Source organism: Micropterus salmoides, unplaced genomic scaffold (genome assembly GCF_014851395.1).
Source record: "Micropterus salmoides isolate LMB-PRFRI ecotype aquatic unplaced genomic scaffold, ASM1485139v1 Ms_hic_scaffold_9, whole genome shotgun sequence".
Taxonomy (NCBI): domain Eukaryota; kingdom Metazoa; phylum Chordata; class Actinopteri; order Centrarchiformes; family Centrarchidae; genus Micropterus; species Micropterus salmoides.
The window spans coordinates 6,830,211-6,843,143 of NW_024044681.1; the positions used below are offsets into that span (position 1 = coordinate 6,830,211).

General features: G+C 43.8%; 2 protein-coding genes across 2 annotated transcripts; both read left to right on the forward strand.

Annotated features, from left to right (window-relative positions):
* Positions 1-1,719: 1,719 nt before the first annotated feature.
* Positions 1,720-4,233, forward strand: LOC119895630 (odorant receptor 131-2-like). The gene is made up of 2 exons (XM_038708882.1): positions 1,720-2,859; positions 3,918-4,233. Exons 1-2 carry the CDS (start codon positions 1,938-1,940, stop codon positions 3,965-3,967), a joined length of 972 nt encoding a protein of 323 aa, XP_038564810.1. The 5' UTR covers positions 1,720-1,937; the 3' UTR covers positions 3,968-4,233.
* Positions 4,234-7,179: 2,946 nt separating this feature from the next.
* LOC119895508 (odorant receptor 131-2-like) lies at positions 7,180-12,215 on the forward strand. Its single transcript, XM_038708671.1, has 3 exons — positions 7,180-8,181; positions 11,848-11,958; positions 12,066-12,215. Exons 1-3 carry the CDS (start codon positions 7,195-7,197, stop codon positions 12,213-12,215), a joined length of 1,248 nt encoding a protein of 415 aa, XP_038564599.1. The 5' UTR covers positions 7,180-7,194.
* The last annotated feature ends 718 nt before the right edge of the window (positions 12,216-12,933 follow it).

Here is a 12,933-nt window from a genome sequence, read left to right on the forward strand (position 1 = left end):
TCCTCACCATGGCTACACCTCGATATCCTGTCCATGAATATCACAGGATTGGTGACAAAGCGCAGCCCTGGCGAAGGCCAACCCTCACCTGGAAAGAGCACGACTTACGGCCGAGTACTTTGTACCTTGCCGAGCTCTCGCTTTGGATGTACAGGGTTTGGATAGCCCTGAGAAGGGCCCCCTACTCCCGCAGCACCTCCCACAGTATCTCCCAGGGGACCCGGTCGTACACCTTCTCCAGATGTAGACTGGATGGGTATGCGCCCAAGCCCACTCCAGGATCCTTGTGAGAGTAAAGAGCTGGTCAGTTGTTCCATGACCGGGACGAAAACCGCATTGTTCCTCTTCGATCTGAGGTTCAACTATCAGCCGAACCCTCCATTCCAGTACCCTGGAGTAGACTTTACCGGGGAGGCTGAGAAGTGTGATACCACCTGTAATTGGCACACACTCTCTGGTTGCCCTTTTTGAACAGGGGAACCACCACCCCAGTCTGCCACTCCTTGGGCACCGTACCCGACTTCCAAGCAATGTTAAAGAGATGTGTCATCCAAGACAGCCCCTCCACACCCAAAGCTTTTAGCATTTCTGGGCGGATCTCATCAATCTGCTTTGCCACTGTGGAGGTGTTTGACTACCTCAGTGACTTCTTCCAGGGAAATTGACGAAAAACCCCCATCAGCCTCCTGCTCTGCTTCTACTAGAGAGGGCGGGTCAGTCGGATTTAGGAGTTCCTCAAAGTGTTCCTTCCACCGCCCAATTACCTCCCCAGTTGAGGTCAACAGGGTCCCATCCTTACTGTACACAGATTGGACGGTTCCTCGCTTCCCCCTCCTGAGATGGCGGACAGTTCTCCAGAAGCACTTTGGTGCAGACTGAAAGTCCTTCTCCATGTTTTCTCCGAACTTCTCCCACACCCGCTGTTTCACATGTGCCACAGCAGAGGCTGCAGCCCTTCGCGCCCATTGGTACCTTGCAACCGCCTCTGGAGTCCTCCATGACAACAAGTCCCGGAAGGCATCCTTCTTCAGTCGGACGGCTTCCCTGACCACCGGTGTCCACCATGGTGTTCGAGGGTTACCGCCCCTTAAGGCCACAGCCTCCCCTCTTCCACAGGGATGCCAGAAACGATCTACCGGAGGTTTGAGTTGAAGATCTCATGGACAGGGGCCTCCTCCAGACGTTCCCAGTTCACCAGTACTCCGTGTTACTCCGAATACTGCAAGCACGCATTTCTACTCTGCAGCACCCCTAAGCCAAAATGTCTTTCCACGCACCTGTATACAGGGGTCAGTCGACGCAAGGAAAAGTCACAAAACAGGTTTTCTAGAAAATAGCAGGCCAAGGTGTGTACCACTGGAGATACGCAAACGATCTGGCGAATCTGCCCAGCATGTAGTGTCTAATATAATGTATGTCCTGCACAGACGCCTTTAAGATGTGCAGCTTTATTTACTTCAACAATAGTTTGAATGCTTACTTCATTTATTGCTCTAATACCTAATTTAAAGAATGTTCCTGTGCTTCAGGCCCATGCCAGTCATTAATAAACCTAAACATTATTAACAAGTACTTTGTGTTTCTATTAAGATTTGACCGACTATACCTCCAGTGATTAATCCCTGTCCATTACATCTTACACGTGTTGACAATGCTGACAAGTGATGACGTCACATGAAGGAGGTGTGAAGACAGAGCTCATAAACAATATGTGAGGACAGGCAAACCCTGCAGACCAGCGCTGCCCACATGGAAACAAGACTCCACTCTGTTATCTGTCTGCACAGGGAAAAAGAAAGCCGAAGACTTTGGGTTTATGGTAACTCAGTAGTTATGTTGACAGTGTTAAGGATAAAAACTGGACAAAATAAGTTTGTTTTGTGCTCCAATTTTAATCAATAGGTTTACATTTCTGATGTTGTTAATGTTTCTTTAATATGTCCTACTCAAATCAATTGCAGACAAACATCACTGTTGAACTGCAGTATCAGGGGTTTCTGGAAATAGTGTTCTTTACCATTCTGACTACAGTGGCATGTTGTGTGTTTCTCTTCATTAATGTGACCTTGTTATTCACCTTGAGGAGTAAACCAGTGTTTTGTGACACCTCTCGTTACATTCTGCTGTTTAACCTCCTTCTTGCAGACTCTGTACTGATGGCAGAGAGTCAGTTAATGTACATAATGGCTGCTTGTAAAATAACAATGACATATCCTGTGTGTGGCTTTCTCAACATGCTTGGTTATCTCACAAATGAAATCTCTCCTCTCACACTGGTGGTGATGTGTCTGGAGAGATTTGTAGCTGTGTGTTACCCACTGAGGCACGCTGCCATCATCACCGTCAGAAACACAGGGGTGGCTGTTTGTGTTGTTTGGGCCTTCAGTTCACTCAGTGTTTTTATCCAAGTTCTTCTAATGTTAAAATTTCCATTTGCAGAGCTGGAGAGTCTGCAGATGAGAGATTTTTGTGGCAAAGACAAAATGATGTTTGATCCAGTAGCTGCTGATTACGACAAAGCCTACAATTGTTTTCTGTTTGTATTAGCTGGCGTGGCAGTCATTTCCTCCTATATTGGTGTGATGATAGCAGCCAGGTCGGCCTCCACAGACAAAGCTTCAGCCCGTAAGGCTTGTAACACACTGCTGCTGCATCTGGTGCAGCTGGGCCTCTGTCTCTCCTCAACTGTGTACAATCCATTGCTTATCGTTATCTTTGAAAATCTAGACGGGCCCATGTTTTTGCGCATCCAGAATATTATTTATATTTGTACTATCATGCTTCCAAGATGTCTGAGTGCTCTCATCTATGGTCTCAGAGACCAGACCATCAGACCCGTCCTCATGTACAATCTCTGCTGTCAGAGATTCTCACCTTTGCTCTCAGTTGTCCAAACCAAAGCTAAAATCAGCGAACTTGTCACTTAATTGATTCTTCTTAAAATATCTCCTTTAATTCAACTTAATAGAGTATGTATAACACTGTTGGCGTATAAAGTATTTCAAGTTAAAGGAGTCATCTCACAAGACAATATGTATTTATATAATACATATACGTTTTTGCTAAAGTCAACTTATAAACTTATGTGGCTGTGCAGTTTCTAAAACGCATGGTTTAATCACCATTAAAATAATGTGTAATCATGATTTGTGATAGTGTGCTTCAGTATTGACAGAAGAAATGTATTTTACTCTTGCTCTTACTCACTATCAGACAGTCAGTATACAATAAGGTTTATTCGCTGTAAAGTGTAATTATGTGTATTGCTAAATCAACTTATAATGTGCTGCTCAGCATATATGTTATATGATAATGATTATAATGTACTTCAAGTGATTGGAAATATGAAAATGTTCTGGAAATGCTTTATGTACTGTTATTTGGAAAACACAGTGAGAATGATTGAAGATAACCTTTAGTTTAACACCTGGAGACGTCATGGAAAGTATAACAACAAAGTCTGACCCATAGAAGTAATGTTGAACTTTAGAGGTATGTGGGCAAGATGTGAACTGTTTTCAAATGTCAAAAGGAAGTCATTTGTGTAGTGCTCTGTGAAAAGGCAGGAACCCAGACATGCACAGGTTTTGAAATATACCTGATCACGCACAACAGCAAAAAATAAATCACAGAATACTTATACTAATACAAGAGTGGAGATATTAGGACATCCAGTCAGAAAAGGACATAGATGGACACTAGAGATCAACCAATCCCAGCTAACGTGGGTCATTAGAAGTACTGTTACATCCTGTCTGTTTCCTTATATAATAATAATAATAATAATCTTTTTTTATAGAGTGCTTTTCAAAAACCATGTTACAAGTGCAAAGATAATAAAACACATCAAACAGATGACAAGATATGTGATTAAAGCAAGTAAACACTTGTTTTAAGGAGGGACCTGATTTCCTCAGGCAGGCTGTTCCAGAGCTTTGCGGCCCTGACAGCAAACTGTCCCCTTTAGTTTATAGAGACTCTAGAACAGACAGCAGACCTCTGCCCAAAAATCTCAAGCTTTGTGCTGTTACGTATGGGACTAAAAGGTCAGAGATATAACAGGGAGAGAGGCCATGAAGAGCTTTAAAAGTAATCAATAACATTTTAAAGTCAGTTATTCTAAAACATGCTGGGAGCCAGTGTAATGAAGCTTAAAAGGGGTGATGTGATCATATTTCTTCGTTCTGGTTAAAAGCCTGGCAGCTGAGTTCTGGACAGTCTGGAGTTGATCAAAAGATTTGAGTAAAGCAAGTAAAGAGGCTGTTGCAATAATCCAGGCGTGAGATTCAGGCGTGTAACCTGGTCTCATGTTTTTCTTTTCAAGTGACTGTATTTCTGTCAGAGGTAACACGTATGTTGCCAATGAAGCCGAAGAAAACAGATAAAAAAACAAAAGTGTTGTTAGGTGTATGTTCAACTGGACCCAAAAGAGACAGATAATTCAATTCACTTCATTTCAATTTTATTTATATAGCGCCAAGAGAGGAACAGAGAGAAAAAGAGAGGGATGGAAGGAGAGAGAGAGAGAGAGAGAGGGGAGGGAGCCAGCCTACACAATATCCACACAGAGGTACAGACAGTGAAGGTAATGTTGCTATAGACTAAATGAAAAATGGTACAGATATTTATAGTAGTGTTAATGGTAACAGTCATAATGTTAATGATTATAATAACAATAATAACAATAGGACTAGTAACAATAGTCGTTGCAGCAGAGGGTGTCGAGCAGGAACACGGGGGCAGCAGGTGACCCGCAACCACAGATCCAGACTCCACAGCTCCAGAGCCAGAAAACCTGCAGGAAGTGATAGGAGGAGAGAGGAGAGAGACGAGAAAGCGCAAGACTACCAGAAAGGGGAGAAGTTGTGTTAGTAACATGCAATAATGGGATGAGGTTGCATACAGAGGGAGAGAAAGTAGAGGAGAGAGGAGCTCAGTGCATCATGGGAAGTCCCCAGCAGTCTAGGCCTATAGCAGTAAAAGTAGTAGCCATAAGTATAAGCTTTATCAAAGAGGAAAGTCTTCAGCCTACTCTTAAATGTGGAGATGGTGTCTGCCTCCTGAACCCAAACTGGAACCTGGTTCCACAGGAAAGGAGCTTGATAGCTGAACGCTCTGGCTCCTAGTCTACTTTTAGAGACATGTCATCACTGGTCAGATTTGGCAGAGGTCCAGAGAAAACCAACATTGTTTTTGCATATGTACACACCGACTCAACATTAATCTTAGTGACCTCCGATTGGCGTAACCGGGAGTCATTACCGCCGACGTGAATAACAAGCTTACTGTATTTACGTTTATCCTTAGCCAGCAGTTTCAAATAAGACTCAATGTCGCCCGCTCTGGCCCCAGGGATGCACTTAACTATGGCCGCTGGCTTCGCTAACTTCACGTTTCTCAAAATGGAGCTGCCAATGATCAGAGTTGGTTTCTCAGCGGGTGTGTCGCTGAGTGGGGAAAATCTGTTAGAAACGTGAACAGGTTGATGATGCCCCGTTGACTTTGAATGCTTACGACTATTCCTCCTTCGGACAGTCACCCAGCCCCCCCCCCTCCTTCCTGGCTGCACAGGGGATGCCGGAGGACGGCTACCAGAGGCTAACTCACGCCGTTTCACACCGACTACCGGGGACTGGCTAGCTACAGTAGCTAAAGACTGATCTACCAAGGTGCGGAGCTGGACTTCTAAATCACTGAGCCTCGTCTCCATGTCTATAAATAAACTACACTTATTACACGTACCATTACCGCTAAAGGAGGCAGAGGAGTAACTGAACATCTGACATACCGAGCAGGACAAAGTAGGAGAGAGAGAGGGAGAAGGAGAAGCCTTCACTTCACACATCGCAGGGCCACACATAGACGAACAACCACTCACGCTCACACCTAAGGACAATTTAGGGTCGCCAATTAACCTAGACTGCATGTCTTTGGATGGTGGGAGGAAGCCGGAGCACCCAGAGAGAACCCACGCAGACACGACCCACGACCTTCTTGCTGTGAGGCGACAGTGCTAACCACTGCACCACCATGCCGCCCGCAAGTCCATCAATATGTCTATATTGTTTTGTTCATAGTATGTATATTAGTGTTGTCTATACTGTAGTTTGTGTCTGATTTTATTTTATTATTGTGTTATGGTAATTTTGTATGAGTAAGCACATCATGAGAAATGAAACAATCCTGAGTCAAATTCCTCGTATGTGTACACATACCTGGCAATAAAACTGATTCTGTTTCTGGTGAGCGGTCTGCACCGTATTCTATTCTCATCAGTGTATGAATGTGTGTGACTGTTTTAGCCCCTTGGCTCTGACACCATGACCATGTTGGTTAATAAATAATAATCTTCAACCTTAAAGTGCCTTGTTTCTGTCTGCCTTTACTTGTAGACCTCAGTGGAAAAAATGTACTTCCATGATTCTGAAAAGCATCAGCTATACACGTAATGTAAAATGTCCCGGCACAGGTACTGCCACAGGAATGATTTGCTGTTGTGTCCAAGGGAATTCATTAACACGAATCCTATACCAGCTATTTACAGGCCAAAAAAATATTCAAAGTGCCTGGATTGTCAACACCTAAGAAAGGTTGCGGGAATCCCAGTAAGTTTGACTTTCTCGCAGTGTCTCATTCATTGACTGCCCAGCATGTAGTGTCTAATATAATGTAGGTCCTGCACAGACGCCTTTAAGATGTGCAGCTTTATTTACTACAACAATAGTTTGAATGCTTATTTCATTTATTGCTCTAATACCTAATTTAAAGAATGTTCCTGTGCTTCAGGCCCATGTCAGTCATTAATAAACCTAAACATTATTAACAAGTACTTTGTGTTTCTCTTAAGACTTGACCGACTATACCTCCAGTGATTAATCCCTGTCCATTACATCTTACACATGTTGATGGTGCTGACAAGTGATGACGTCACATGAAGGAGGTGTGAAGACAGAGCTCATAAACAATATGTGAGGACAGGCAAACCCTGCAGACCAGCACTGCCCACATGGAAACAAGACTCCACTCTGTTATCTGTCTGCACAGGGAAAAAGAAAGCCGAAGACTTTGGGTTTATGGTAACTCAGTAGTCATGTTGACAGTGTTAAGGATAAAAACTGGACAAAATAAGTTTGTTTTGTGCTCCAATTTTAATCAATAGGTTTACATTTCTGATGTTGTTAATGTTTCTTTAATATGTCCTACTCAAATCAATCACAGACGAACATCAGTGTTGAACTGCAGTATCAGGGGTTTCTGGAAATAGTGCTGCTTTCCATTGTGACTACAGTGCCATGTTGTGTGTTTCTCTTCATTAATGTGACCTTGTTATTCACCTTGAGGAGTAAACCAGTGTTTTGTGAGACCTCTCGTTACATTCTGCTGTTTAACCTCCTCCTTGTAGACACTTTACTGATGGCAGAGGGTCAATTAATGTACATAATGGCTGCTTGGAATATAACAATGAAATATCCTGTGTGTGGCTTTCTCAACATGCTTGCTTATTACATAAATGAAATCTCTCCTCTCACACTGGTGGTGATGTGTCTGGAGAGATTTGTAGCTGTGTGTTACCCACTGAGGCACGCTGCCATCATCACCGTCAGAAACACAGGGGTGGCTGTTTGTGTTGTTTGGGCCTTCAGTTCACTCAGTGTTTTTATCCAAGTTCTTCTAATGTTAAAATTTCCATTTGCAGAGCTGGAGAGTCTGCAGATGAGAGATTTTTGTGGCAAAGACAAAATGATGTTTGATCCAGTAGCTGCTGATTACGACAAAGCCTACAATTGTTTTCTGTTTGTATTAGCTGGTGTGGCAGTCATTTCCTCCTATATTGGTGTGATGATAGCAGCCAGGTCGGCCTCCACAGACAAAGCTTCAGCCCATAAGGCTCGTAACACACTGCTGCTGCATCTGGTGCAGCTGGGCCTCAGTCTCTCCTCAACTGTGTACAATCCCTTGCTTGTCATTATCGCTGAAAATCTAGACGGGCTCATGTTTTTGCGCATCCAGAATATTATTTACATTTGTACAATCATGTTTCCCAGATGTCTGAGTGCTCTCATCTATGGTCTCAGAGACCAGACCATCAGACCCGTCCTCATGTACAATCTCTGCTGTCAGAGATTCTCACCTTTGCTCTCAGTCGTCCAAACCAAGGCTAAAATCAGCAAACTTTTTGGAGTGGCCTATTATTGTGGCCAGCATAAAGCACACCTGTGCAATCCCCAGTCTGTCTGATCAGCATCTTGATATGCCACACCTGTGAGGTGGATGGATTATCTCAGCAAAGGAGAAGTGCTCACTAACACAGATTTTGACAGATTCGTGAACAATATTTGAGATAAATAGGCCTTTTGTGTACATAGAGAAAGTTAGCTCTTTTAGTTCAGTTCATGATGAATGGGGGTAAAAACAAAAGTGTTGCGTTTATAACTTTGCTTAGTGTACATTGCTAAAGTCATCTTATAAATGGTATATAATGTTGCAGTGTAGTTGCTAAAATGCATTGGCTTAATCTCCATTATAATAATGTTGTGTAATCATGTTTTGTAATGGTGTGCTTCAGTATTGACACTCTTGCTATTACTCTTTTGTCTCTTACTTACTTATTTTTTTTTTACTCTATCCGGCAGTCATTATATATTAAAGTGTATTCGCTGTAAAGTGTAATTATATATTGCTAAATCATTTATAATGTGCTGCTTCAGTATATACAGTGGGGGAAAAAAGTATTTGACCCCTTGCTGATTTTGCAGGTTTGCCCACTTACAAAGAATGCAACAATCTACCTCTATTTTAATCATATGTACATTCTAACAGTGAAAGACAGAATCCCAAAGAAAATTCCAGAAAATCACATCATATGAATTTATAAAAATTGATAACCATCTGATGAGGAAAAACAAGTATATGACCCCCTACCAAACAGCAAGTATTCTGGCTCCTACAAGCCAGTTAGTCTTTCTTCAAGACACAGCCCCAATCCCAACCAATTATCTACATCAAATACACCTGCCTCACCTCATTACCTGTATAAAAGACACCTGTCAACACCCAAACAACCAGCATCCAACATCACCACCATGGGCAAGACCAAAGAGCTTTCTACGGACATCAGGGACAAGATTGTTGATCTGCACAAGGCTGGGATGGGCTACAAGAGAATCGGAAAGCAACTTGGAGAGAAAAGATCAACTGTCGGTGCAGTTATCAGGAAATGGAAGAAGCACCACACCACCGCCAACCTCCCTCGGTCTGGGCCTCCACACAAGATCTCGCCTCGTGGGGTGTCCCTGATCATGCGAACGGTGAGGAATCATCCCAAAACCACAAGGGGGGAACTGATGAATCAACTGAAGGCAGCTGGGACCACAGTTACAAAAGAAACGGTTGGTAACACACTACGCCGTCATGGATTGAAATCCTGCAGCGCACGCAAGGTCCCCCTGCTCAAGAAGAAACATGTACAGGCCCGCATGAAGTTCGCCATTCACCACCTGGACGACTCAGAAGAGGCCTGGAAGAAGGTGATGTGGTCAGATGAGACCAAAATAGAACTTTTTGGCCTCAACTCAACTCGTCGTGTTTGGAGGGCAAAGAACACCGAGTACAACCCAAAGAACACCATCCCCACCGTCAAGCATGGTGGTGGCAACATCATGCTTTGGGGGTGCTTTTCAGCCAAGGGGACGGGACAACTCCATCGTATTGAGGGGAGGATGGACGGGGCCATGTATCGTGGAATTCTGGACCAACATCTCCTTCCCTCAGTGAGAGAGCTGAAGATGGGTCGAGGATGGGTGTTTCAGCACGACAACGACCCTAAGCACACCGCCAAAGCAACAAAAGAGTGGCTGAAGAAGAAGCACATCAAGGTTCTGGAGTGGCCTAGCCAGTCTCCAGACCTGAATCCAATTGAAAATCTTTGGAGGGAGCTTAAAATTTGAGTTGCCAGGCAACAACCTCGGAACCTGAATGATTTGGAGGCTGTCTGCAGGGAGGAGTGGGCCAACATCCCTGCCGAAATGTGCACAAACCTTGTCACCAACTATAAAAACCGTTTGACATCTGTGCTGGCCAATAATGGCTTTTCTACAAAATATTAACATGCTGTTTGTCCAGGGGGTCAAATACTTGTTTTTCCTCATCAGATGGTTATCAATTTTAATAAATTCATATGATGTGATTTTCTGGAATTTTCTTTGGGATTCTGTCTTTCACTGTTAGAATGTACATATGATTAAAATTATAGATCGTTGCATTCTTTGGAAGTGGGCAAACCTGCAAAATCAGCAAGGGGTCAAATACTTATTTCCCCCACTGTATTATATTTGATAATGAAGTTCTGAGTCCATCAATAGATTTTGGGGTCAAGCAAGTAAAAAGGCTGTTGCAGTAATCCAGGTGTGAAGAAATAAAGGGGGGCAATAGAGGTTCTGATTGACACCACGTTTTCTGTAAAAAAAACAACAACTTTCAGCTGAGGCACAAGGAGGGGCTGGACTTGCTGCCTCCCCACAGGAACACATGCTGAATGAGAAAATTCAAACTTGAATTAAATGAAATTATTGATAAAAAGACGCATGTCCAATTGCAAAGACTATGCTTGGAAAAGTTTGAACATGGCAATAAATCCTATCCAACCAATTAAAATTGAACAAAGAAAAAAAAACTATTTCCTCGTTAAACGCCTCAGCTGGGAGCATGACTGGTAACCCAGAAAACAAAATGCATTTAGAGAATTTTATAAAAACTTATACACATCACAAATTGAGCCATCTCACTTCGCCCAATCGCCCAATATCACTTATAACACAGATCTTTAAATCATCTGCAAAGCCCTAGCAAGAAGGCTAGTGAAGATCACTCCTGGTATAATACACCCCAACCAAACTGGATTTATTAAGGGCAGGCACTCCACCAACAATACAGACAGGCTACACTACGCCACTATTCATAACCTGGAAAATTCTCTCTGGTCCCCCTTGATCAACTCTATCACTTAGTGGGGATTGATGTTTGCATCCATGCGGTCGATGGGTGAGTCCTAGGGACTGGGTGCCCCTGGCGGCCTCCTGGGACTAAGGGACTGTCACTGTCGCGGGGTGGCTGCTGTCCCTTTCCTTTGGGGGGCGGGGATGTGTGGGGTGTTGCTTTGCTACTGGGGGTGCGGTTAGCACTGTCGTCTCACAGCAAGAAGGTCGTGGGTTTGAACCTCAGTTGTCCCAGGCTTTTCTGTGAGGAGCATGTTCTCCCCGTGTGGCCCTGCGATGGACTGGCGACCTGTCCAGGGTGTACCGTTCCCCCAGTGTCAGCTGGGGTTGGCTCCAGCCTCCCTGTGATCCTGTATGCAGGATAAGCGGTTGATGATGGATGGATGGCTATAGGGGGTTGGGAGGGGGATGTTGGGAGGCTCTACTATCTGCCAGTTGTGGGGTGCCCGTGTTGCAACTACCCTCCAATTTTAACTGCACCTTAGTTACCAAACACAAGATCATTGGTATCACATCAGTGAGGTGAGGTGCCTACACAGAGCCCAAAGGATACTAAAGGACAGTACCCACCCAGCCACAGCCTGTTCACCCTGCTGCCTTCTGGGAAGAGATGTAGAAGTGTCTGCTGCCACAGACTGCAGAACAGCTTTTCCCCCCAAGCTATTAAACTCTAATTCAACCTCAGCACTGCTCCAGTGATGATATTTTATTTATGTTTACCATTTGTAGCAGAAGGGAGTTACAAAACTCAATTTCACTCTATAACTTTGTACCCTCCTACCATATCTCAACTCCACCATACAACACTTCACAAACCATGACATGCATCCAATACAATATTGTACATTTACAGAGGCGGGAGAGGGTGTCATTGGCCTCGTGTCCTGCCCGTGGAGCCCCAGGGCGCAGCTCTGCTAGTGATTCCCCCACCAGGTTGGATATGCCTCCAGATAAAAACTTGATGGTATGTGTAAGTAGCTGTGCAAAGAGGTGTCAGAGTCAGTCCTGCGCTGCATTAATGAACACTTCAATGCCTTTGAGGCTAAGTTTCAGTCACTCGCAACTTCGCAGGCTGAACTGCAAGCCCGCATGGCTAGCCAGGAACTAGCTACTGGCGACCTTGACGTCCACATAACAACGCTTGAAGTTAAATACAGTGAACTGGCGGTACGCAACATCCAGCTTCATACCAAGGTGCTTGATCTGGAGGCCCGCTCTTGAAGAAACAACATAAAAATTGTGGGGATACAAGAGGGTGAGGAGGAAGGTAGACCCACTGAATTCGTCTCCAGACTAATCCCCAAACTGCTCGGTGGCGCACCCTTTCCGCATTCCAGTCAAAATCGACCGGGCGCACCGCTCCCATCTACATTTCATCTACATTCCCTTTAAGCAGATCAAGTTGACAGGGATGCCCTTTGTCTCCAGCACTTTTTGTCTTGGCAAACCTTTAGCTAAAGCAATTAGACAAGATCCTGATATAAAGGGCTTTCAACAGTTCATAAAGTTAATCTTCTAGCAGATTATGTTATTTTGTACTTAAAAGACCCTAGTAACACTCTCTCCAAGTTACAAACTGTACTAAATACAAATGGTAGTATTTTAGGCTATAAGTTAAATTTTGAAAAAAGTTAAATTATTCCATTGACAAGTTTTGATCAGTCTAAACTCCAGCGTACAAGTCAATTTAGATGGCCTATGGACGGTATAAAATACCTTGGGATATTTGTAGACAACAACCTTAAAAACCTGTAGAAACTGAATTTCCTCCCACTGCTCAGTAAGATCGAGGATGACTTACGTAGATGGATGGGCTTGCCTCTCACCCTGATTGGAAGAGTTAATTGTATTAAAATGAATGTACAACCGAGATTGCAATATTTGTTTCAATCCCTGCCCATTCAAGTACCCCGGATATCCATGGGAAAGCTAACATGGG

Coding starts and splice junctions, on each gene's coding strand:
- LOC119895630 (XM_038708882.1), top strand. CDS start 1,938: ATGTCCTACTCAAATCAATTGCAGACAAACATCACTGTTGAACTGCAG. Junction 2,860..3,917: donor CCTCATGTACAATCTCTGCT/GTCAGAGATTCT, acceptor TGATTTCCTCAG/GCAGGCTGTTCCAGAGCTTT.
- LOC119895508 (XM_038708671.1), top strand. CDS start 7,195: ATGTCCTACTCAAATCAATCACAGACGAACATCAGTGTTGAACTGCAG. Junction 8,182..11,847: donor AAATCAGCAAACTTTTTGGA/GTGGCCTATTAT, acceptor GTACATTTACAG/AGGCGGGAGAGGGTGTCATT. Junction 11,959..12,065: donor CTCCAGATAAAAACTTGATG/GTATGTGTAAGT, acceptor GCAACTTCGCAG/GCTGAACTGCAAGCCCGCAT.